At 50.6% G+C, this 21163-nt stretch overlaps 1 protein-coding gene across 2 annotated transcripts; it reads right to left on the bottom strand.

Annotated features, from left to right (window-relative positions):
• Positions 1-745: 745 nt before the first annotated feature.
• On the bottom strand, positions 746-10545 carry HOXB3 (homeobox B3). Of its 2 annotated transcripts, none has more exons than XM_075443457.1 (3): positions 10244-10545; positions 4135-4688; positions 746-3046 (listed from the first exon to the last, which is right to left on the bottom strand). In XM_075443457.1, the coding sequence occupies exons 2-3, from the start codon at positions 4568-4570 to the stop codon at positions 2280-2282; spliced, it is 1203 nt and encodes a 400-aa protein (XP_075299572.1). In that variant the 5' UTR covers positions 4571-4688; positions 10244-10545; the 3' UTR covers positions 746-2279. The 2 variants fall into 2 exon arrangements, with proteins under 2 accessions (XP_075299572.1, XP_075299573.1); XM_075443458.1 differs by having other exon boundaries at positions 746-3043.
• Between the last annotated feature and the right edge of the window lie 10618 nt (positions 10546-21163).

The following is a 21163-nucleotide window of genomic DNA, read 5'->3' as shown; positions in this document are numbered from 1 at the left end:
ATAAGTTTTCTTAGGGCTTTAGAGCATAAAAAGCAAATTATTCACGGTATTAGCCCATCTGCTTTCGCTGCTGGCAGAGGATTATTCTCCCTTTGGCTCGCACCGATGCTGTACCCTTTGGCAGCGGCTTTCCCCCACTTTAAGAACCATTTTGGACGCGGGGGTTAGTCTGGGGGGGTGGGGGGTGCGGGCTTGTGTGCGTGTGTGTGCACGCGTGTGTGTGTGCACGCGTGTGTGTGTGAGCGCATTTTAATAATAATTAATTATAATACGTAATGTAATTTCTCTTCACTTTGAAGGTTCCCTTATGGAAACTCTGGGCCCTTTTTCGTGGTTTTTTTCCTTTTTTTTTTTTTTTTTTTTTTTTTTTTTTTTTTTTTTTTTTTTTTTTTTTTTTTGTGATTAATCCTTTTCCTTTGTTTTCCTTCGCCGCCCAATGGCAGCCTGGCCCCGGCGCCACGTGACCCCCCCTTTGTGGCGGGGGCCGGGGGGGGGGGGCCGCGGGGCCGGCCCGGCCGCTCCTGGCCCGAACCCCCGGGGGTTTCGCCCCAGAACGGGACGCGGAGCAGAACACCGGGGGCCGGAGCCGGGCGCGTGGCGAGCGGTCCCTCCCCTGCGCTCTCTGCGCGGTTTTCACCCGCGCGTGGTTTATTTTTGCCCCTAAATCCGACTGATAGGACAAGCTAAAATTGATAACAGAAAGTTTATTCAAGAATTGTTGAACAGACAACCCTTAAGCAAGGAAACAAAATAACTACTGTAAGAACAAAGAAAGCTCTCCCAAGAGGAGGGGTGAGGTGGGAGGGAGGGATTAGCTATAGTTCTTCTAATTCAGGACTATACAATTACAGTCTGGTTCTGCTCTCATGCCTCCAGTAGAACTAATTACATTATTCATAAGTACGAAGGTAACATAAAACTACTGGTCTTTCTAAATTACAATAACTGAAATAAGCTTGTTGTACAATGACAAGGAAACACAATGTCCTTTGTAACAAGTAAATACTAAAAAAGTACAATTTGATTCTTTTTTCTTCATATAAATACATAATATTGGGGATAAATAATACAAAAAAAAGGAAAATATTTTAAACTGGCTATAACCAATAAATATATATGAATGTTCACCAGAACACACACCTATTGAAGGACGTCTCGACTGAGTTCAATGAACACCCTTCAAAGTTGTTTTTATACCCATTATATGTAAACTCTAAGTGCAACAAAGATGTCCAGACAAGAAAGCATTAGCAAATACGAGAGATCCATTCACTTCTGCTTCTATTGGAGGACATTCCGTTTGTTCAAATATACCCTGTTTTCACGTAAGGTCAAGAGAAGAGGAGGAAAGAAGCGTAGGACTTCTAAGTCTTAAGATTGCTTTTCTGTTAGTGAACCCTAAGAAAAAAAACCCCAAACAAAAAACCACAGCGTCGTCAAATGGAGACTTCACGGCATCAGAGGCAAAGGTGGGAAATATTCAGACCTGTCAACTTTTTCTTCCTCTCTTTGGACTGCTGTTACTGTTGGTGGGCGCTTTTAGGCATTTCGAAAACTTGTTTCCCAGATCTTTTACTATTCTTAGACTTCTCTTATCCTAAATTTTTTTGTTGTTGTTATTGTTTTTGAGAGGGGAGTTAAGGGCTGGAGGGGAAGACCGTGAATCCCATGCGTTGGCAGGTATGTATATTTGCAGTTTATGTGGGGACTGGTGGGAAATTACTCAGCGAAAAAGGATGCCTCTCCTCTGATGGAAAGGGAAGCACGAGGTCCGTCTTGAGAAGGAACTGGAGAGGACAGTCATTCTCTTGTGAATCTCTCTTGATTGCATCTGTGTACACATGTGCAGGTTTACATAGATGTAGAGACCAACTGTAAAGACTTGGCTGGATGACTATTCTCCTTTCCAGTGTCCGAGAATTAGCAGTGATGATCTGTACTTGGTTTGGAAATTAAGGATGTTGCTGCTAAAAACCTGCTAGATTCCCACAAAACTACCCCAAACCCATTTCAGAAGCATTTGTGTTGAAACACGGGAGGTATATCTCTTCAGAGAGAGCTGCTGTTGGCATGAAATCTTGAAATGGTTGGAAATTGTGCCCAATACAACCCAGAAATAATAATAGCAAGCACAACAACCTGGTAGAAACTGCCCTGTCAAAGAAAGAAAGAAAATGGCTCAACACAAATGTTCCTGAAGCCGATCCTGCCCTCTTCCCCTCTCCCACACCCTGCGGCGAGGTCCCATCCGCTTCGCCTGAGCCTGTCCCTGCTCCCTATCACAGGTGGGTCAGCTTGGGCGCCTCTTGGATTCTGCCCTGAGAAGAAGCGTGGTGCGTGGAAAGGTCTGTGTAGGTGGGGTGGGTCTCGCATGGTCCGTGATGCTGGCTCGGGGGCATCTGCGGAGGCCCGTTGTAGTCCATGTTGGATGCCTGGTGATGTGGCAGGTGATTGAGGCCGTAAAGGGACGGGCCAGAGGTGGGCATAGAATCCACATAGTTACCTCCAACATAGACGGGGCTTCCCTGCATGCTGGGAGTCCCGTAGGCCACCCCGTTCCCTTGTAAGACGTGGGGGTCGTACTCGGGGGCCGTGTTGGCGTATTTCTGTTGGGAGGGGCAGCCTTTGATGGGGTTTTGGTAGTTAGTTGACATGGCATAGGCATTTTGGTGGGGTTTATTGAAGGAAGGCGGCGAGGGGGCATCATAGTTACTGCTCATGGTGTGCAAGGCGTTCATAAATCCGGTGGAGGATTGCATGGGCTGGGGCGGGCTGCCGGTGGGCGAAGGCCCTCCAGAGGAAGACCCCATGCCTTTCGACTTCTGATCTTTCTTATACTTCATCCTCCTGTTCTGGAACCAGATCTTGATCTGCCTCTCGCTGAGGTTCAGCAGGTTGGCCATCTCCACGCGGCGGGGCCTGCACAGGTAGCGGTTGAAGTGGAATTCCTTCTCCAGCTCCACCAGCTGAGCGCTGGTGTAGGCAGTGCGGGCTCTCTTGGAGGCCGAGGAGCCTGGAGGGCTTTTCTCACCACTGCAGGTTTCTGCTGGCCGCGAAATGAAATAAAAGATAATTACTTACATGCAGAAATTGAATGCATCGTTTCTTAATAAATCCTGGAACAGGCACAAGAGTTCGACACCCCCCCCTTTCCTCACCCCTTTGCATTAGCCTGCACTCCATAATCATGTCATTTATTAAGAGTTCTGTTCTCCAAAGCTGCCCCTGGTTTATGAAAATTTGATCATGTCATGTAGAACAGGATTCCAGGGCCATTTATTTAGGAGTCGATTATTTCCAACAGATAATTTTGAGAAAATAATACTTGGCAGTGGGGCAGTCACTGCAAAGCCAATTAATACTAACACGGGTCAGTGTTGGGAGAGATCTTGTTTGCCGAAGTACGAATGCACACACACACACATCTTGTGTGTGTCTCGTATTTGTGTAACGCAAATATTTGCATGTACGTTGTTAAACACCAAATTGCATTTGTACTTACCTTTTTGTGAGATAAACATGTATGTAACTGATAAATTGTATTAATGGAGAGTGAAGGGTGTGCTGCAAAGTTCACACGGATATATTTGCCAGAACAGCGATATTTCCGTGCAGATTTTTTTCTGGATCGCAGCAGAGATGGGCGCGTGTGCATGCAAGAATATCTCTGTGATTATGCCTATGCTCCGTCTACGCACACACGCTCTCAGAGAGCACCACGCTTACTGCTGGGTCTGGAGGCAGGGAGGTTGGACAGGAACAAGCACTCCGCTTTAGCATCGCGAGGATGAGCAGTGGGTGTACGTTTTCATGTATTTGTATCTACACAGTCAGGCACCGGCTGTGTACAACCGCCTGGTTGTATTTCCCTGTGGTGCTCTGGATAGGTTTAAAATACACCAAGTGTGCGCAGCCAGTGCTGCAGGATGGGCCAAGGCTTGCTCAGCCTGGCTGGGGCAGGCAGCCGGCAATCTTGGGATCATGCCCAGCACCAGGATCCTCACTGGATCCTCGCTGGATCCTCACTGCATCCTCTCCCCCTCTCCCCTCCCGCCAAACAAGACCACTCTGGCCAGCAGCTTCGTTACCTCGCTGTTTCGGAAAGCGGAGGGTTACAAAAGCCAAGCAGTGTACCTGTGCTAGGGGAGCTGTTTTTCTGCTTGGAGTTTTGCCTCGATTCTTTCATCCAGGGGAAAATCTGCTTGGTGAGACTGGCGTTTGCACTGAGGTTGGCTTTGCTGGGGGCGGTTTTACTGCTCCCCGACTGGTTATTGCTGTTGCTACTGGTGCTGTTGGTGGCAGGGTTTGGGGGCGGCGAGACGGGGGGAGGCGGATGGTGCTCCTGGGGCAAACTCGGACGCATGCAGCTCCCGTTCAGGTCTTTACTTTTTGCTTGCGGGGTTGTGTTGCCAAGAGACTGGAGAGAGCAGGCCGACCTCTGGTAGTCGTTCTCCACGTGAGAGGCCGGCTGGAAGGGCTGCTGGGGACCCTCGTAGCCGAACCCATTGGCACTCCCGTAGGAGTAACCCCCAAAGAGCGTGGAGCTGTCGTAGTACGTTGTCTTCTGCATCTCTAGGGCTCCCCAAAATGATTTTTCTGGCTACCAGGGTCTTGACACCCCTATGGCAGAACATTGGCACCCCAAGGCCACGTGACAGGCCGTTTCCAGCTGTCTATTGGAAGCTGACCTGAAAGGTTAGGAGAAAACACACAATAATAGTACCCAGCCTATGAATCCATCTTGGGGCCTGAAAGGCCCATGACATGAATAGGGTCCCGCAGAACAGGGCGAACAGATGCTTTGAGCAGATTTTATCCTGCGTGCAGCCTAAGGAGGCTCCACAAATGTCACAGCGCAGAAGTGTTGTGCTGGTTTTGGGGGGTAATTTTTCTGTTTGGTTGGTTGGTTGGACTTTTTTCAACTCAGAGGATAGCAGCCAGGGTGTATAACTACACACATGCTCGATCAGCACACGTGGTTTCATCCGTATACCTCTGTTTACTTACTCCTGTGTTTATCTATATACATATACACCCACCCACGCATACAGATCTACTCCCACATGAATGTGTGTGTGTATGCATGTAGATGTGTGTTGTGTGCGCGTATGTATATCCACATCCAAATAACACACACATTAACAAAAATATAAGAATACAGAATGGACAAGTGCTTGTTACAAGCATGAAAGGGATGAAAGTCTTGCTTTCTTACCCCTGATCTATTCAAACTGGCCATTCGGCCACGTGAAAACCAGCAAAACGCTGTATCATCAGAAATTAAAAGTCCACTAAGTTGATGGTAGGGCCTCTGTCCAGGATATTTGTTTTTAAACTGAAAACAGCAAATAGTCAATTTGTTTTTTCCAGGTAGCGGTGTCCTGACACAGTTGGCTCGATTTGCTGTTTACACAGGGACTCCCAATGTCTTTGGAATTTCGTGTCAATATTTTCAGCAGATTTAAGCAGGGGCATGAATTTGAGAATGTGCTTCCTCTGGCCTATAGATTAGTCTCCCCCCTCTCACTCCAGCAGCACAGGTTGTGTTTAGAAAACGTATCCCCTCGCTGCCTGCACTGCTTTGTACTCGTTGGTCCTGAATCTGGAACTACCATTGGCAAGACGTGATTTCAAAGCCAGTTTAATTGCTGTTGGTTTTTTTTTCCTTGGAAAACAAACACGTCACCAGGCCATTTGCTCTTAACTTTCTACCCCTTTGATTTTTTGTCGTGCCTCCTTCCCCCAAACCAAGCTCAGTAAGTCTAAAAACCCAGTCCAAAACCTCAAATTACAAAATGAAACCCTCTCTGCCTAGCCTTTTTCTTTTTCTTTCTTTCTTTCTCTTTCTTTTCTCCATGGATAAACTTTCTCTGCTGTAAAGACGGAGTAGAAATACCCTTAGAAATATGAAAACTATCTTGACCTGAGAATAATCTGACGTGTGAGGTTCAATTGAGCAGCAAATATATTTTCAAAAGGAGGTGACTTCTCTCTGCAGCTCAGAGTTTGCGAGGAGCCACTGTGCATTTCTTTTTGAAATTGATATCCATTGTATATTTAATTGTATCTATTGTATATTTAATTTTATCTGGGCTCTTTCATTCTCTAAAATAAAATAAAATAAACTCTGTGGAGATAAAGTCTAATGCGATATTTCTAAGTACCGGGGTTTAACAGAAGCCACAGCCTGACAATAAATAACATCTTTTTTTTCCCTTCCCCGACTGCTGTGTTCTTCTGTCATGTCATATGAAACCCCTGTACACTTCCAACACAGCCTCAGACAACGTGTCCACGAAGGGACAGCTTCTCTTTTTTACACTGATTAAATCCTTTATGCATTCCCAAATCTGCATTGTATCTTGCGAGGAGATGTATTATTGTCTACAGAGAGGATGATATCCTTGCTGGGAGTTATCCTCATTTGGTTTCCTCTCCATGATAAATATATCTTATTAAAAAGTAGACTCCACTGCCCGAGCCGAGAAGCTGTGAATTAATTAACAAACAGCAGCGCCTTTATTATGAATAGGTTTGCTGAAAATATCTACGAGGGCAGAGGTGGGAATTTCTCCAAGGCCTTCCTGTCTGGCATAGGTTTCTTCAAAAAAAACAAACCCAACCCAAACCCAAACCAGAACTGAGAGCAGAGGCTCAGCTAAAGCAGCTAAAAATAACAGCGACGATTTTTTTGTTGTTAAATGTCCATAAAATAAATTTACAATCCCCTTCGCCCAAAAGCTCGCTCGCTTGTGGCTTCCACAGAAGATTTGCTTTGTACCTCGTCTCTCAGCGCCTCACAAATGCCGCTCATTTATCTTCGCCGAGGACGGCCGCAATCCTAATTATTTACTCCAAGGAATTGTTTTTAAAAAAAAAAATCTCAGGCAGAATAATAAATATTCGATGATCTCCTGTTCCAATTAAACCCGGGCAGGATCCGCGCTGGGTGTTTCATCACGCTCCAAGTTTCACTTTGCGAGCGGTGAGATTTAACCACAAACTCTTTGCCTGCAACTTTTGAGCGCGAGGATTTAGAGACATTAAAAAAAAAAAAAAAAAAAAAAAGAGATAAAGCGGGGAAGCTGCGAGAGAGAAAGGGCTGCAGGGAGGAGGATGCTTGGGGAAAAATCCGGCGAGCGGGGGAAAAAGAGAAAAGAAACCTAAGGCGGAGGTATTCTCCTGTAAAGCCGTCCCCTCCATGTTGGAAATCCTAAATTCACAACCTGACTGTGTTTATGAAGCGCCTTTCCCCACCCCCCGCCCCCTCCGAAGGTACATTTCCCAGAGCCAGCGAAACCAGGCATAGCCCCGCTTTTAATTTAAATTATTATTAATACTAAATATTCTAAACGTGTCCTGAACAATAGGTCGGCTGCTCAGAAAGAGCTCAAATCCCGGCGACTCTCTTGCGGGTGGATATGCCTGGAAAATAGAGACACATTCCTAAAATTTCCCTCTTCCCTCCCCCACCATCGAGCTTCACCCCAACCAGAACTCCCCAGTTGTAAAGCAGGGGGGGGAAAACGGGCCCTGGATGAGGGCTGCAAAAGAGTCGCTGCGTGGAAGGAAGCTTAAAGCTTGTGAACTCTTCTTGAACCGAGATTGGAGTCATATGGTCATAAATCATTGGGACATATACTCCGCCATTCACAAAGTGATAGCCTATTCGAGTCCGGCTTACCTTAGTCTCTGACGAGCAAAGCACAGGCAGACATAATATATTTTCACATCCAGCATCCACGCAATCAATAAGCGAGGAATGACCCCCTTCCTTTAAAAACGTTAAAGGAACATACGAGCGAGAGGAAAAAAAAAAATCCAGCATATGCGTGTATATATGTATAAAAAAAAAAAGCCAAAACAGAGGGGGAGGGGGCTCAGCCAGTGTAGCTTTCGGTTACGGCAGCTCAAATTGCCTCTCTGTCTCCGTTTGGGGGAAAGAAAAAAAAAAAAAATTCAAGATGCTTTCCAGCTTCCAAGATGTGCAGAAAAGCTGAGGGCTTTGAATGGACAAACCCCGAGGTTGTGGTTGCCCTATAGACTGGTACGCGCTGCTCACTGATAACAATGGCCTCTGCTTTACCACAGCAAAGGGGAAGAAGGGAAAGGAGAAGGGAAAAAAAAAAAAGAAAGAAAGAAAAGCTGAACACAACACACACGCACACACACCCCCCCTTTAACTATGCGATGCTTGGCTGGGATTAAAATAATAACGAAAAGAATCCAGGCTACGATGGGGGGGTGGGCGGGGGGGGTCGAATAAAGCGGAGGGGATATTTAAAAATCAAGATTTGGTTCGGATTGCCGGGCAAAGCCAACGAGCCTCCCGAACAGCGTCACTAGTGAAAAATTATGCTAATTGCAGACGTGGTGGACAGAGGCCTAGGCGGAAAGATAGCAAAGCTTCCCTTTGATTCACGTGTTTAACAATTAGGTGTCAATTTATGCTAATAAACCGTTTCAACATAGTCATAGACACCCCCCCCCCTCCTTCGCGGCGGCAATCGCGGCTCTTTCAATAGCTGGGGCTCTCCCTCCCCCGGACCCGCGGCTGCGCTGGGCTCCTCGCAGACCCCCCCCCCGCCCCGAAACCCACTTTTCTGGGGCCCGGGGGGGGGGGGGAGGATGGGAGCCGCCGGCCCCCGTGTTTGCAAGGGGACCAGGGAGGAGGGGAGGGGGGGAAACTGAAACCCCGCGTAACTTCGGCGTAAAGTTTGTGCGTCCCGATGGCTGGGGGGGCTCCTCTCGCCCCTCGGCCTCCACCGGGGAGTGGGTGCGGGGGTTGGGGAAGGGGGTGGGGGGTCCAGGGCGCGAATCACCCCCGGGGGAGGAGGTCCAGGCAGCGAGGTGTTGAACAATAAAGATGATGATTATTGCTATTATTAATAAGGCCGTTACGGCTGCGCCGGGCGCTGCTGCTGTCGCCACGGGAGATTTATGCCTTTCCCCGCTCCCACCCGGCTGCCGACGGCAGAAACTCGCCAAGACGCGTTTTGGGGAAAGCCCGTGACGAGGAGGGGCTGGCGAGTGGGAGGAAGGCAGGGCAAGGAATTTAGGTGTCTGCAGTTTTGGGGGGTTTTTTTTGAAAGTGCTACTTTTGTTTCGCATCGCAGTTCTCTTCCCTCCTTTAATTCCGGCGCTCGCTCCTGTGGGTGAAGTGCTGACGGGGGGGAATTTACTTTTAGAAAAACAAGAAAAAGAGGGACCACAAAGGCTCTTTGGACGTCGCCGGGAAGGTATGACCCGCCGGGGGGGTTGCATCGCCCTTTTGTGTGTGTCTGTGTGCACCTTTAGGCTGATAACTCTGGAAAGAAAAAGAAGGCTGTCCGAGTAAACCCTCGACTTTCGAGAGGACTCACTGTGGCTCAGGCAGCCAAGGTTTTCCAGGTGATGGACAAAGTCTCACCCCGAGGACTGCGGGGTTCCCAGCTATTGTTCTGGCTGCAGCGTTCACGTCCCAGCCATGAGGGTTTCGACCAGGGGACACCATTATTGCTATATTTCTACTCCCCCCAACCTGACTTTGTATGAACTGCTCCACCATAAATCTTCTGCTACGAGAGAGTTCCTACTTCGGAGCCCCGGCGTTGAAATTCCAGGGGAAGGAAAGAGGAAAAACACTCGTGGACTGTTCTTTTGAAGACTTTTTTGTAGGTGAAGTGCTCTAGGTTTCTGAATACAGCTCTCCACTGAATCATTTGGAGGACCTAGGCAATCAGGAGCACCTCGGATTCTGCAAGTAACTCCTCTGAAGTGTAAAATTTTGTTTTAACCCTAACTGGCAGCCGAAAAAAAACCCTGTTAAGAAGGTCTTTGCACGTTTCTATGTTGAGCTCCTGTAAGTAGTTCTTTTCGGCTCCCTGTGCATTGCCATCTTTGCTTTGGTCGCAGCTTCTTTTTCTTTAAAGTGCAACTCCCTCGCCCTCGTCACAAAATCAGCAGCAAATGTTGCAATCTGCCTGGGTTTCCCTTCAAAGGGAGCGCAGGAAAGCTCTTCCATTTAAAACACTCCCTCAAAGTTACGGCCATAAATCACCAAGTTTAAAGACAAGCCAGTAGCAGAAGGAAAATGCTCAGCTGAAAGCCGGGGCAGCCGTGCTTATTCTGGGGTTGTTGGGGGGGGAAGAAGTCACGTTGGGTGACTTTCGAGGAGGAATGGCTCCCGAGCCTGGTGCGGAGGGAGGTACGGAGACACGTACAGACAGGGGAGCAGGTAGGAGGATTATTCAGCAAAACTCACCGATTCTCCGATGTCTGGTCCAGCAAACGCGAGGCAGCGGTGGGCTTTGAGACGGGAGAAGAACTGGGGGAGGGGAAAAAGAGGGGAGGAAAAACAAGTATGAAACTTCGGACTGCGGGCAGAGAAGCGTAGAGCAGGGTCCATCACAGGGAGAAACCTGTGGGTGGGAGTCGGGGGAAGACGGGCTCTAAGGAACAAAAGCCCAGCATTTCCCCCGAGATTTTCTCCCACCCGAGTAACCGCGGCGTGTCCAGGGATTGCCCCCGTCTCCAGCCCCCGATAGCCCAATATTCTCATCGGAGGAGGTGGGCATCAGGTTTATTTCTGTACATCTGATGCAATCCCCCGTCTCCCCGGCGGTCCTCTCCACCCTGCCCCGTGGAAACCCCCAGGCGAGGGGAACGCTTCGCCCGTCCCCGGGGTTCGCCTTAGTGATGGAAACGGTTTGGCGTGGACCGTGGGCAGTTTATCCACGGCTGGTGGCGAACTCGGACTGTGATTTAAAATACATGTACACCGAGAAGGGTTTTCGTTAAATTCTGGTGGCAATTTCAGAGTTAAATGCGTTTAAAGGATTAAATACAAGCAGTTAATTAGCTCTGGGTTCCACAACGGGGTAAGAGTGGGGGAAACGGGAGGCCGTTATCCTGCAAGGCAGAAAAGCCTCAGGGATGCAGAATATGTTTTTTTCGTGTTTCTCCAACGTGGTGGGAAGATCGCCGCGAAGGGCCGGAGCTGCTTTGCGGTGCACGAGGACACCGTTCACACGGCAGCGATTCGGTATCAGGATTAACAGTATCGAGCAGTAAACGTTTTTAAAGCCACGCAGAGATTTATCACCGCAACTTTGGCACCAAGGACTGGGAAAGGGAGAAAGAAGGGGAGAGAGAAAAAGCAATCTCATTTAAAAATATTTTCGTTTGGGGAAACATTCCGTCGCTTTAATAATCCTGTTTCCGTTCTGTATGTTGATGTTATTAATCTCCAATAAAAACGTTCCCCTCACACCCCTACTCTGCTTGTGACAACATCCCCCAGTCCATAAATCACCCGCGGATGCTTCGCGACCTTCTCCAGTCGGCGGCCTATAGCTGTATTTTTTATTAGTGTTATTATTACGTGCGCGCCCACTTTAATACACAGCTTTGGCAATATTCCACTTACATCACAGTCTTCCCTGGTTAACTGGGGCTTTGCAGTTCCCTCTGTAGAGTACACACAGAGATTTGTAAAGAGGAAAGGGGGGGAAAAAAAATAAGAGAAGAGGAGAGAACACCCTTTCTGGGCTGTGAGCTCAGCGAGTGCAGGCTGAGTCCCGGCGAGTTCCTCCCACGCCGGGCCCGGGGGGGGCCGGGAGCAGCCCGAGAGGAGGTGGAGAAAAGGAGGGGGGGAATCGCTTTTATTTGGAGTGGATGCAGAAGGGAGGAGGGGAAAAGAGAAACAAACAAACAACCAAAAAGAAGCGGGCGTAAATAACGGCTGCAGAGGGGAGGGCGGGGGGGGTTGTGTTTATTTTGCTTTGTTTTGCATTTATTCCCTCGCAGTATAGGCAGAAGAGGGATGGAGCGAGGTTTTTACCCCCCTTCCTGTGTTCTTTGTTTTAATTTGGGCGGGTTTTTTCTCTATTTGATTTGCATTAATTTTTCTTTGGGAGGCGGTGCAGCCCCAACCCCCTCGCCCACTCGTCCCGCACCCGGTCGAAACCCCCCGGCGCAGGGCGGGGAGCCCCGCAGCACCCACCGCCTCCTCCGCCCGCTCTTGGCCCAGGTTTTTTTTCTCTAAAGGGAAGGAGTTTGGGTTTTCCCACTCCACAGACAGAGAACCGGAGGAAGGGGAGAGCTCCGAGGAGCGGAGAGTTCTGGAGGGTCCAGGACCTCCTGAAACCCCAAACAGAAGCCGACCCGGATAAGAAATCAAAATGAAACTGAGTGAGCAGTGGGTTTTGCCTTGACAGATTGGACCTTTTTCTCTCCCTGACCTTTGCTTAGAGGAGCAATAACTCACCGGGTTAATGATCAATCAGCGGAAGTGCTTTGGAATTGTCTCCAAAAAAAAAATAAAAACCAAACCCCCAAACCAAACCGACCCCCGGGAGGAAACGCAGCCCCCAGGCTCCTGCCGGGCTGGGACCCCTCCCAAATGCCCCCGCAGCCCTCTCCCGTGGGTCGTCTCGCAGCCCCAGCGTGGGTTGAGGCGCGGGTGGGTGGGTGGGGGTAGGGATGGGTGGGGGGGGGTGAGCGGAGGTGGCAGTTCGCGGTATCAGCGCGCTACAAATCGCTATTTTGGGAGCAGCTCGCCGGGGGCGGGCTGGGAATCACCATCCCGACGTTTTTTTTCTACACCCCCTCCTTCCAAATGCCAAAATAATGGCTTGAATTATGCGGTCACATGACCAGGACACGTCAACCTTTTGCCCATTTTATACAGAATTGGTAAAAGACCAACTCCCCCCGTCCAGTCCCGCCAATTCCCTCAGCAGCAAATTCCCCGCACTCCCCGGGCAGGCGAAGCCCCCCGCTCCCTCCCCAGCCGGGGCTGCCCTGGCCTTTGCGGCGTGCTGGGCTGCTTTTCCTTTCTTTTTTTTTTTTTTTTTTTCTTTTAGTTTTTCTTTTTCTCTTTTAACTCGAAGGCGAGGGAGGAGAAAAAACGCTGACGAGGAAAGCGACCGCCGCAGCCACCGCTCCCGAACGGCGAAGACGAGGGAAGCGGAGGGGGAAATAACGGGTTGGGGTGGACAGAAAAAAAAACACGGAGGGGGGCTTCTCGGCCTTCCCGGCGGCAGAGCAGCGCCTGGAGGCCCCGGGGATGGGGTCCTCGCCCCCCCCCCCCCTTCCCCCGGGGCCGCGCCCGGGCCGCCGGTGGCCCCGGCACCGAGGATGCGGCTCCTACGCTCACGTCCAGGTTCCCGCACCCCCCCCCCCCGCCGTTTCTTCCCATTTTAACCCCCTCCTCAAAAAAAAAACATAGAGGTAGAAAATGAGGATTCAGAGCCTTCCTCCCACCGCCCTCCCTTCGCCTCCCGGGAGGACCAGGCACCCACGCTACCGCCGGGGCCGCTTCTGTGAGAAAAGGAAGGAATTTGGTTATTTCTTTTTTTTTTTTTTTGCAGTGATACTCGCCTGAATCCGGAACCTGGCTGGCGCTGGAGGACGAGCTGGGCATGGGGGAGAAGGGACCTGGGAGAAGAAACGAGTTCCATTTTACCCGTTTCCATCGGATAACTCATAAAGACTGACAATGTCTGAGGAGGAAGTCTCAGCAGAGGGAGAAAGAAGGGGTGTCAAGGAATTACATTTCTCGGTTTTGGAACGTTTACACTGAATATTTCTCGTCTGTAGGGAACGGTGGGGATGCCGCCGAGTCCCGCACCCTCCCCGCACAGCGCGGACACCCTACGATGAGGGACACACCCCCCCCAGCTGAAATCCCCCATTTCTGTGGGGGTGTTCGGTCTGCCATCCCCACCACCACATCAAAACGCTCCCATCCATTCCGGGCTCTGAGTTAATTTTTAATTAGGCGGGAAAGCTTTGGGAACGGCGATGTTTAACGCAGAGGAGGACGAGTAGATGGTAGCGGGGGTTTTAAATCCTAATTCTGTTTTTCACGCGGGTGCGAGGGCCGAGCCGGGACCACCTCGCTGCAACACGCGTGTTTTTGCCAGAGATACCCCAGCCCTGCACCCACGAAACCCGTGGGAGAGGGGACAACCTTCCCAGGGGAGTAACCCGGAGAAACCCAACCTTTCGGTGCTCGTCCGCCCCAAAAAGCCTCAGCTGGGTGCTCCGGGCTTTACCCACCGCTGCGGGGGCACAAAGAGGAGCTGAGCTCTCGGATCCCACCCCCACCCCCCTCCACACCAGGCGTCATGTTCCCCATGCTGGAAAAAAGTCATTTTTAAGGGAGAGTGGTAGACACGCAAGCTAGAAGGGTGGAAAAATACCTCCCCCCCACCCCTAAAATCTCCTGTCCCGAAAGAGCAGAAGTGGGAGCACCACCGCCATACAGATCTACAGGGTTAAATTTCAGAAGGTGTCCATTAATATCAATTTACTTCAATGAAAACTTTGGTTCTTCATGAAGTTGATGATTTATGATAAAATCAATTAAATTACCGCCACTTAGGGCCTGCGGTTTCTTCTCAGATTTCATTCGCCAACAGATCAAGCGCTTGGTAAAAAATTTCAAGTTTAGCTGGAGGCGAGTAAAGATAATTCTGAAGCTGAGGAAATTTGATGCAAAGCAATTTTCAGCAAAAAAAACCCCAGACGCTTGTGTATCCGAGCCCCTGCTCTCTGCCAATATACCAGTTCGCCTCGGGAAATATTAGACACCGAGTCAAAACTTTTCCAGTTTCACAATGTATGAGGACATTTTTAGAACTGGCAACTTGTCCCGGGGACTGAGTTATTATCTGGCTCTAAAGGGAAAGGAACCAAAGGAGAACAGAGAGCACAAATATAAATATATACATATATATATATATATAAACTTTCCGGGTTTAATTCGATTTCTGGGAGGGGTTTTTTTTCCCTACATACAAACGATTTTCCTGTCTCGCTCTTAAAATAGACACCGGGCGTTGGCGGGGGGGGATGGGGAGGGGATTTTCTGAGCCAGAAATGAATAGCACAAGTCGATAGAAAACAACGCACCCGATATTCCCACGCGGAATCTCGCCCTCCCGGCCGTTTCCCTTTCGATCCCAGCAAGAGCGTCTGAGCGAAACGACCCATTTTCGAGGACATCCCCTCCCCAAACCAACCTTGAACCTTGTTAAAAGCCCGATATTTGCAGGCTCGGACTCCCCCCGGCAGCCGCCGCTTTCGTGCCAAACGCTGCGGAGTCGCAGCCTCACCCATCTCGGCCGGCCGAGAGGCAAAGCAGCCCAGCTAACCAGATGTTCCTTAGTCACATCTGGCCGCTACACCCGGATCTGCGGAGGGAAAACCCGCGATGGACACACACCCAGCTTGGGAAAGCTTTTTTTTTTTTTTTTTTCAGAAGCCCTTGTAATTAGGGGCTGCTTCAAGTAAACAAAAAACTTCGTAGGGCCATAAATCACCATCACTTACATTCTTCGGTTTAACACCCCGCTTTTCCAACGGGCTTTTGTAGTTTCTTTTTCAAACGAGAGAGAGGTGCTAAACCTTTAACAAATGTGTCCCAGACAAACTTTTGCGGGTAAACACGCACTCGGAAAGCAGCGGTTTGGGCCGGTCCCGGTTATGGACCCGGCGAGGTAATTTTTTGCTCATCATCATAAGCTCCCCCGACCCTGCTCCCGAGGCAGCAGTCTGAGTCTGCTACCGGGAGCAAGTCGGCTACAGCTCGGGGGGAGCGGCGGAGCAGCCTGTCAAAGCCTTCGCAGCAGTTAGTTCTATCTCACAGCGTCGGAGCTGAGAAGGTAGGAAAGGCAGAGCTGCAGGATTTTTTATTGATTTATTTTTTTTTTTAACTTCTTACCTGTGATACTGTCCGACCCGGGACTTCAAGAAGAAGGAGCGAAGCCGGATCGGGGAGGTGCGAGTTCGCGAGTGGAGCAGGCAAATTAAGGAGAAGAAACTACTTTATTGCACCCCTGTGGATCTTGCTGACAGCTTTCTCGGACGGTTTGGATTTTTTTTTTCCCCCCAAAGATGCTTTGATTTTTTTTTTTGGACTCGCTCGATTCGCACGGAACTGATTTGACGTGGAGAAAAACCAGAAACTCTTCCAAAACAACCGAAAGTATTGCAAAGATGCGGCCCCCTTTGCAGAGAGATACCGAGCAGAGGGGGATGAGATGGGGGTGTCGGGAGGGCGAGGTGCCCGCAGGTTCCGCTTAAAAAAAAAGGAAAAAAAAAAAAAAAAAAAAAGGAAAAAACCCTCCCCCACTCCCGAATCCTTGGTATCTATCTGGAAAGCTGTTTCTCTTTATAAAGACTTAAAATGTTGCAAGACGGTTATAACACTGAGTGACAAGGGGTGCCGGAGAGAGGGGAACCAAATGGATTCTGGTTTTTCGAGCCAGTAGGAATTGGCCAGCCTTCAATGTCAGGATTCAAAATTGATTCCATATGTCTCTTCCAGGGGAAAGGGGAGAAAACGAAGGAAAGAAAGAAAGAGGAAAAGAGAGAGAAAGAAAGGGAGAGAATAAAAGTTACGCAAAGCCCACCGTGTTTCTTTCTTTCTTCCTTTCACCCCCCCCTCCTCCCCTGTAGCCCCGGGTAAATACCCCGTCGTTAAATCTTGCCCCTCTTCAGGGAATATTTTGGATTTTTTTAAGCGTTTAAGCTCAGAGGAGAGGTACCGGTAGCAGCAAACCAGATCCCGGAGGGTATTTTTAGCCTCGGCTTTGCTGGAGCTGACCTCAGCGCGGGGAGAGGAAACTGGGACCTGGGTGCTGGTGCGAGGGCGAAACGGGCCGTGGCGCGGCGTCGGCTCCCAAAAACCGAGGGGAAAGGAGGGGGGAATGGGCCCCCCCACCGAAAAACCCCACCCCGAGCTGGGCAGAGGCGAGCGGCCGGAGCGCTGGGGCCCGGGGCAAAGGATGGGCTCGCAGGGTCCAGGGCTCGGTGCTGGTACCCGCGACCCCAGGGCGGTGGGAGAGGGGCTCGGGGGGTGGAGGGGGGGTGGCCGAGCCCTCTCCCCGTCCCCCCCCCCGCCCAGCCCCGAGGCTGCGGATTGCCCTTCCCTATTGATTTCACCGGGACTTGCTCGGAGAGAATTTGACCCAAGGTTTTTCGGGCTTCTCTCCTGACCTCTGGATACCGCTGCCAATAACGCGCTGATAAATCTCGCGTCGAGTCGGACATCAAACGGGGACGAAACGGCCACGAGTGGGGTTTTCTCCTTAACCCCTCCCCTCATCTCCGCGCTAAAAACCAGTAAGGAGTCAAATCCCCCACCATCGCCTCTGATTTACAGCCTTCCTTTTCAACCGGGAGGGTTACGCGCAGGGAAGTGTTGAAATGTGGTTATTGCCTTTTATTTCCATCTCCTCCCCCCTCCTCTCCTCTTCCTCCTACCCACCAAAAAAAAGGGGGGGGGGGGGGGAGAAAACTTCAAAGAAAACCGTCATCGTTTCCGAACTTTTTGCCTATTTGACTGAAAAGAGATCGAGCTCTGCCCTTTTGTCTCGGCAGCCGGTGACTCGTGCTCTTCTCCCTTTTTAAATATGAAAATGAAGCAGAGTAATTGGCACCGGCTCCGGGCCCTCCTCGGGCCTGCGGGGGGGCGCGTTTGGGGGGGTCCCGGGCTTTGCTCCGGCTTGAGCCTCTTCCCTTGAGCGGGGGGTGATAGGGGGCAGGGCGGACACTGCCTGAAACCCCTTTTCGGGGGAAAATTTAAAAAAAAAAGGGGGGGAAACAGCCGCTACCGCGTCCCGCCCGCCCTGCCGCCGCGCTGCTCTCCGCGCCTCAGCCGCAGGTTTCCGCGTTATTCTCCTTCATCCCCCTGCTCCACTCCCCGGTCTCTACGCCTTGCAGCACTCACCCTCCGCGCTGCTTTAATCTTAAATAACTCTCTCCTACCGCCTGCAATAAATTACGAATTAAGGTGCTGTTGACTCGCATTTACAGCGCTAATAGCTTCCTCTTTGGGAAAAGATAGGGTGGGTCTGGCCGAGAGAGAGTTCTTTGGGGATATGTGATAAACACACAGCGCTGATAGTCCAGGAACTTCTGACGAGCTGACAGGCCGGGAGAAAGGCTTATTGCACAGAAATTAATGAAATAACACTTGCTCGAGCTACTTGAAACAGCTCGTTATCCCCTCCCGCCTCTTGAACGTTATTTCTGTTATTTGTAACTCTGAGGCACAGTATCTCGAGAAACTCGGTTTCTACGAGTTAATAAAGAAATACAGCTTAAACATGGTAAGAAACTATTTTCTCGTTATTTTCAGCGGGTCCGGGAGAGCAGAGAAGCTGAGCTGGGAGAGGCGGTGGAGAGCTGCGGGGTGCGAGGGGGATGAGCGGAGCAAGAGCTTCTGCTCCGGACTTCCCTTCCCAGCTCTGGCCGAAACCAAGCCCTTTCCCCCGGTCACCGCAGAGGGGGGAAACTTGGTTTTTGGGGGGGATGGAGCGGACAGGGCTGGAGGGGTGAGGGGAGCGGAGCCCCGAGGATTTGAGGCAGAACAAGGACCGAGGCTGTGCTCCGGGGGTACCGGTGTCCCCCCCCAGCGCGGACCCTCCGCGGAGGGAAGTTCTGCATCACCCGATGGCCTCTATGCCCCGGTCCCCTCCCACAGCCCCCGGCCAGGGACGGGGAGCGCTCTGCCTTCCACCACCCGGCTGCCAGTCTGGTTCTGGGGTGTCCCCCCCGGGTCTGGGTCCTATCCTGGCTCTGAGTGCCCTCCAAGCTTTTAGGCTCTTCTCCCGAGTTTTGGGGTCCTATCCCTGTCATGGCGTACCCTCCTGTTTCTGGGTCTCCTCACGGAGGTGTGGAGCTATTCTCCAGGATACCAGCTTCTGTTCTGGCTCTGAGTCTCTGAATCGGGGTCTGGGGCTCTTATCTGGGGTCACATCTTGAGTCCGGAGCCCCCCCGACAGGGAGGGCAGTGCCCGGGGTCGGGGCAGTGTCCCCACCCGGCAGCCCTCAGCCACCCCTTCCCTCCCTGACATTTGATTATTAAAGGACGACTCTCGGACAAAGGCGTCTGGACCGCGGAGAAATAAAGCCCCGGTATTGATTTAAAGGGGGCTGCCGCCCAGGGCGGGGGCTGCCGGGTGGCTCCCCCGCACCGAGCCCGCAGCCGCCCCCCGCCAAGGGCCAATTTCTCACGCTCAGCATCCCAAGTCGACAGCAAAAACAAGAGTACAATAAAATAAAACAAAATACCACCGAATAAAATAAGGACGGGGGGGGGGGGCGGGGGGGGAGAGGGGAAGGGGGCCTGCATCCGTTTGAAGCCGACAACTTAAATTAATACGGGGCTTGACAGAGAATGATGCTGTATTTCTGGTTCAGTCACCGTCCTTGGATCTCCCTTAATATTTAATGAAAGTCGCTGAGTTGCTCTAATTTTGCTACATAAAGGTTTACACTGGCAGACAGAGTTAAATCTCCCGGCTCGGGCGGTGGGAGGCTTGGCTGGAGAGCAGAGGGGAGGGAAGGGAAGAAGGGGGAAAAGCGGTGAATTCCCGTCCGAGAATCCGGTGCGAACATTTAATCTTTGCTCCTGTTGTCAGTTTTATTGACTCCTCGCATGTTGGAGCTTGTAAAATATTTAAAAACGCGATCTCCCACTTCCTCCTTCGCTTTCAACACTCCCAGTCAGGACCAATTTGGTCCAGTTCGGAGACGGGAGGGGAGGGCAGTGCCTGCCTCCCGACCTCCCGTTTTCCGCGGAGGATGCGCTCCCCGCGCTGACACGAACGCAGGCAGCGGGGCTCCCCGCCCAGGACACGCATCTCGTCCCCGAAGCTCTGGCTCCGCTGCCCTTCCTCGGTGGCTTGGAAGGAATTTCCCTATTAAAGCTCAGCTATATTTTACATACAGATCTCTAAAAAGGTAACAGCTGCCTGCCAGGTTCTGCTATTATTTAAACCTATTTTCAGTGCTATTTCTTCTCGGAGCTCTGTTTTTCCCGAGGTAAATAACAGGCCCGGGCTCCTAAATAGCAAAACATCCCTCAGAGCACCTTCTCCAGCTTTCACCACAAGAACGTTTTCCTCCATCTCTTCATCCACCGCAGCCTTAGAGAGCTCAGGGCTCTAGGAAGCCCCGCAAAGTTATCCTCCTGCTAGAAAAGCACCAGGAACGCCCCGCGATGAGGTTATTCCCCTCTCTGTTGTTACAGGAGCAACCCGCTTCTGCTGGGGTCCCCCAGTAGCGCCCCAGTTCCCACAGACCCACATTGTTCTGGTTTTGATGGGCAAATCCCCCTTCCCGTCCGGGAACGGAGCCGTGCCTCGCTCAGAGGCAGCTACCTCGCAGCCTTCCCGCTGCAACCTTTTTATTTTTGCATTTAAAATCCCATTTCTGCATCTGGTTTAAAACAGGGCTTCTCCAGAAGCTGTGCCTGCTCTCTGCCGGGGGACGAGGAGGGGGAACTGGGGAGAAAATGAGTTATCGTTGATCAAGGGATGCTGCAAAGCAGGACTCCGAGCTGTAATTTTTAGATGAAGGTCGTGCTCTTTTACTAGGTTTATACGCCAACGAGGCGTTCCCGGTTTACCAAATTTATACAAATCTCTCCTTAATTGGTAATCACAGATGCTGTAATTTAAGACCCCCAGCTACAGAGCTTTCATATTAGCTGCTGATCTATTACTGTAAATCGTCTGAAATAATCAACTCCAGGGAGTGGGGTAGGGAGAGATCCTCGCTCTAAAATATCATCGCTTGCACATCATTTTCACTCGAGAAATGATTTATCTTGGACACCACTATAAACAACACAACTCTCTCACAAACACACACACAATGGCAGCCGCGCTGCTGCTGACATGTTTATTGTAATAAATCAAGAAAGGGGGAAGAAAAAAAAAAAAAGAGGTTGCGAGGAGAGAGAGAGGGAGAGGGGGAGAGAGAGGAATATTCCTAAAAATATCAATGAAATGCCTCGATGGGTATAAACACACATACCACCATGTGAAGAGAAATGGGAGGAAATGAAGACGGCTATTTGTCACATTTTACGACAATAACATTAATAACAAACAATAAATTTACATGGACATATAGACACGCTAGGAATTGGGAAGCCCCTGCTACTTACAATAATCCAGCCCTCGGCGTGGCTTCGTGGTTCCTGAGAATTGTTTTATTGCAGACTCCTCTCCCTCTCTCCTCCTCTCCCCCTCTTTCTCTCTCTCCCTCTCGCTCTTTCTCTCTTTTTTTTTCCCCTCAGCTATAGGCTTGTTTTTTAAAGGACAGTTGAATTTCACGTCAGACACAAGGAGACCATGTCTGCGATTTTCCTGACGAATACATA

This window comes from Opisthocomus hoazin, chromosome 26 (assembly GCF_030867145.1).
Source record: "Opisthocomus hoazin isolate bOpiHoa1 chromosome 26, bOpiHoa1.hap1, whole genome shotgun sequence".
NCBI lineage: Eukaryota > Metazoa > Chordata > Aves > Opisthocomiformes > Opisthocomidae > Opisthocomus > Opisthocomus hoazin.
This window is presented reverse-complemented; position numbering and strand designations above follow the sequence as displayed.

Coding starts and splice junctions, on each gene's coding strand:
- HOXB3 (XM_075443457.1), bottom strand. CDS start 4,570: ATGCAGAAGACAACGTACTACGACAGCTCCACGCTCTTTGGGGGTTAC. Junction 3,047..4,134: donor AAACAGCTCCCCTAGCACAG/GTACACTGCTTG, acceptor TTTCGCGGCCAG/CAGAAACCTGCAGTGGTGAG.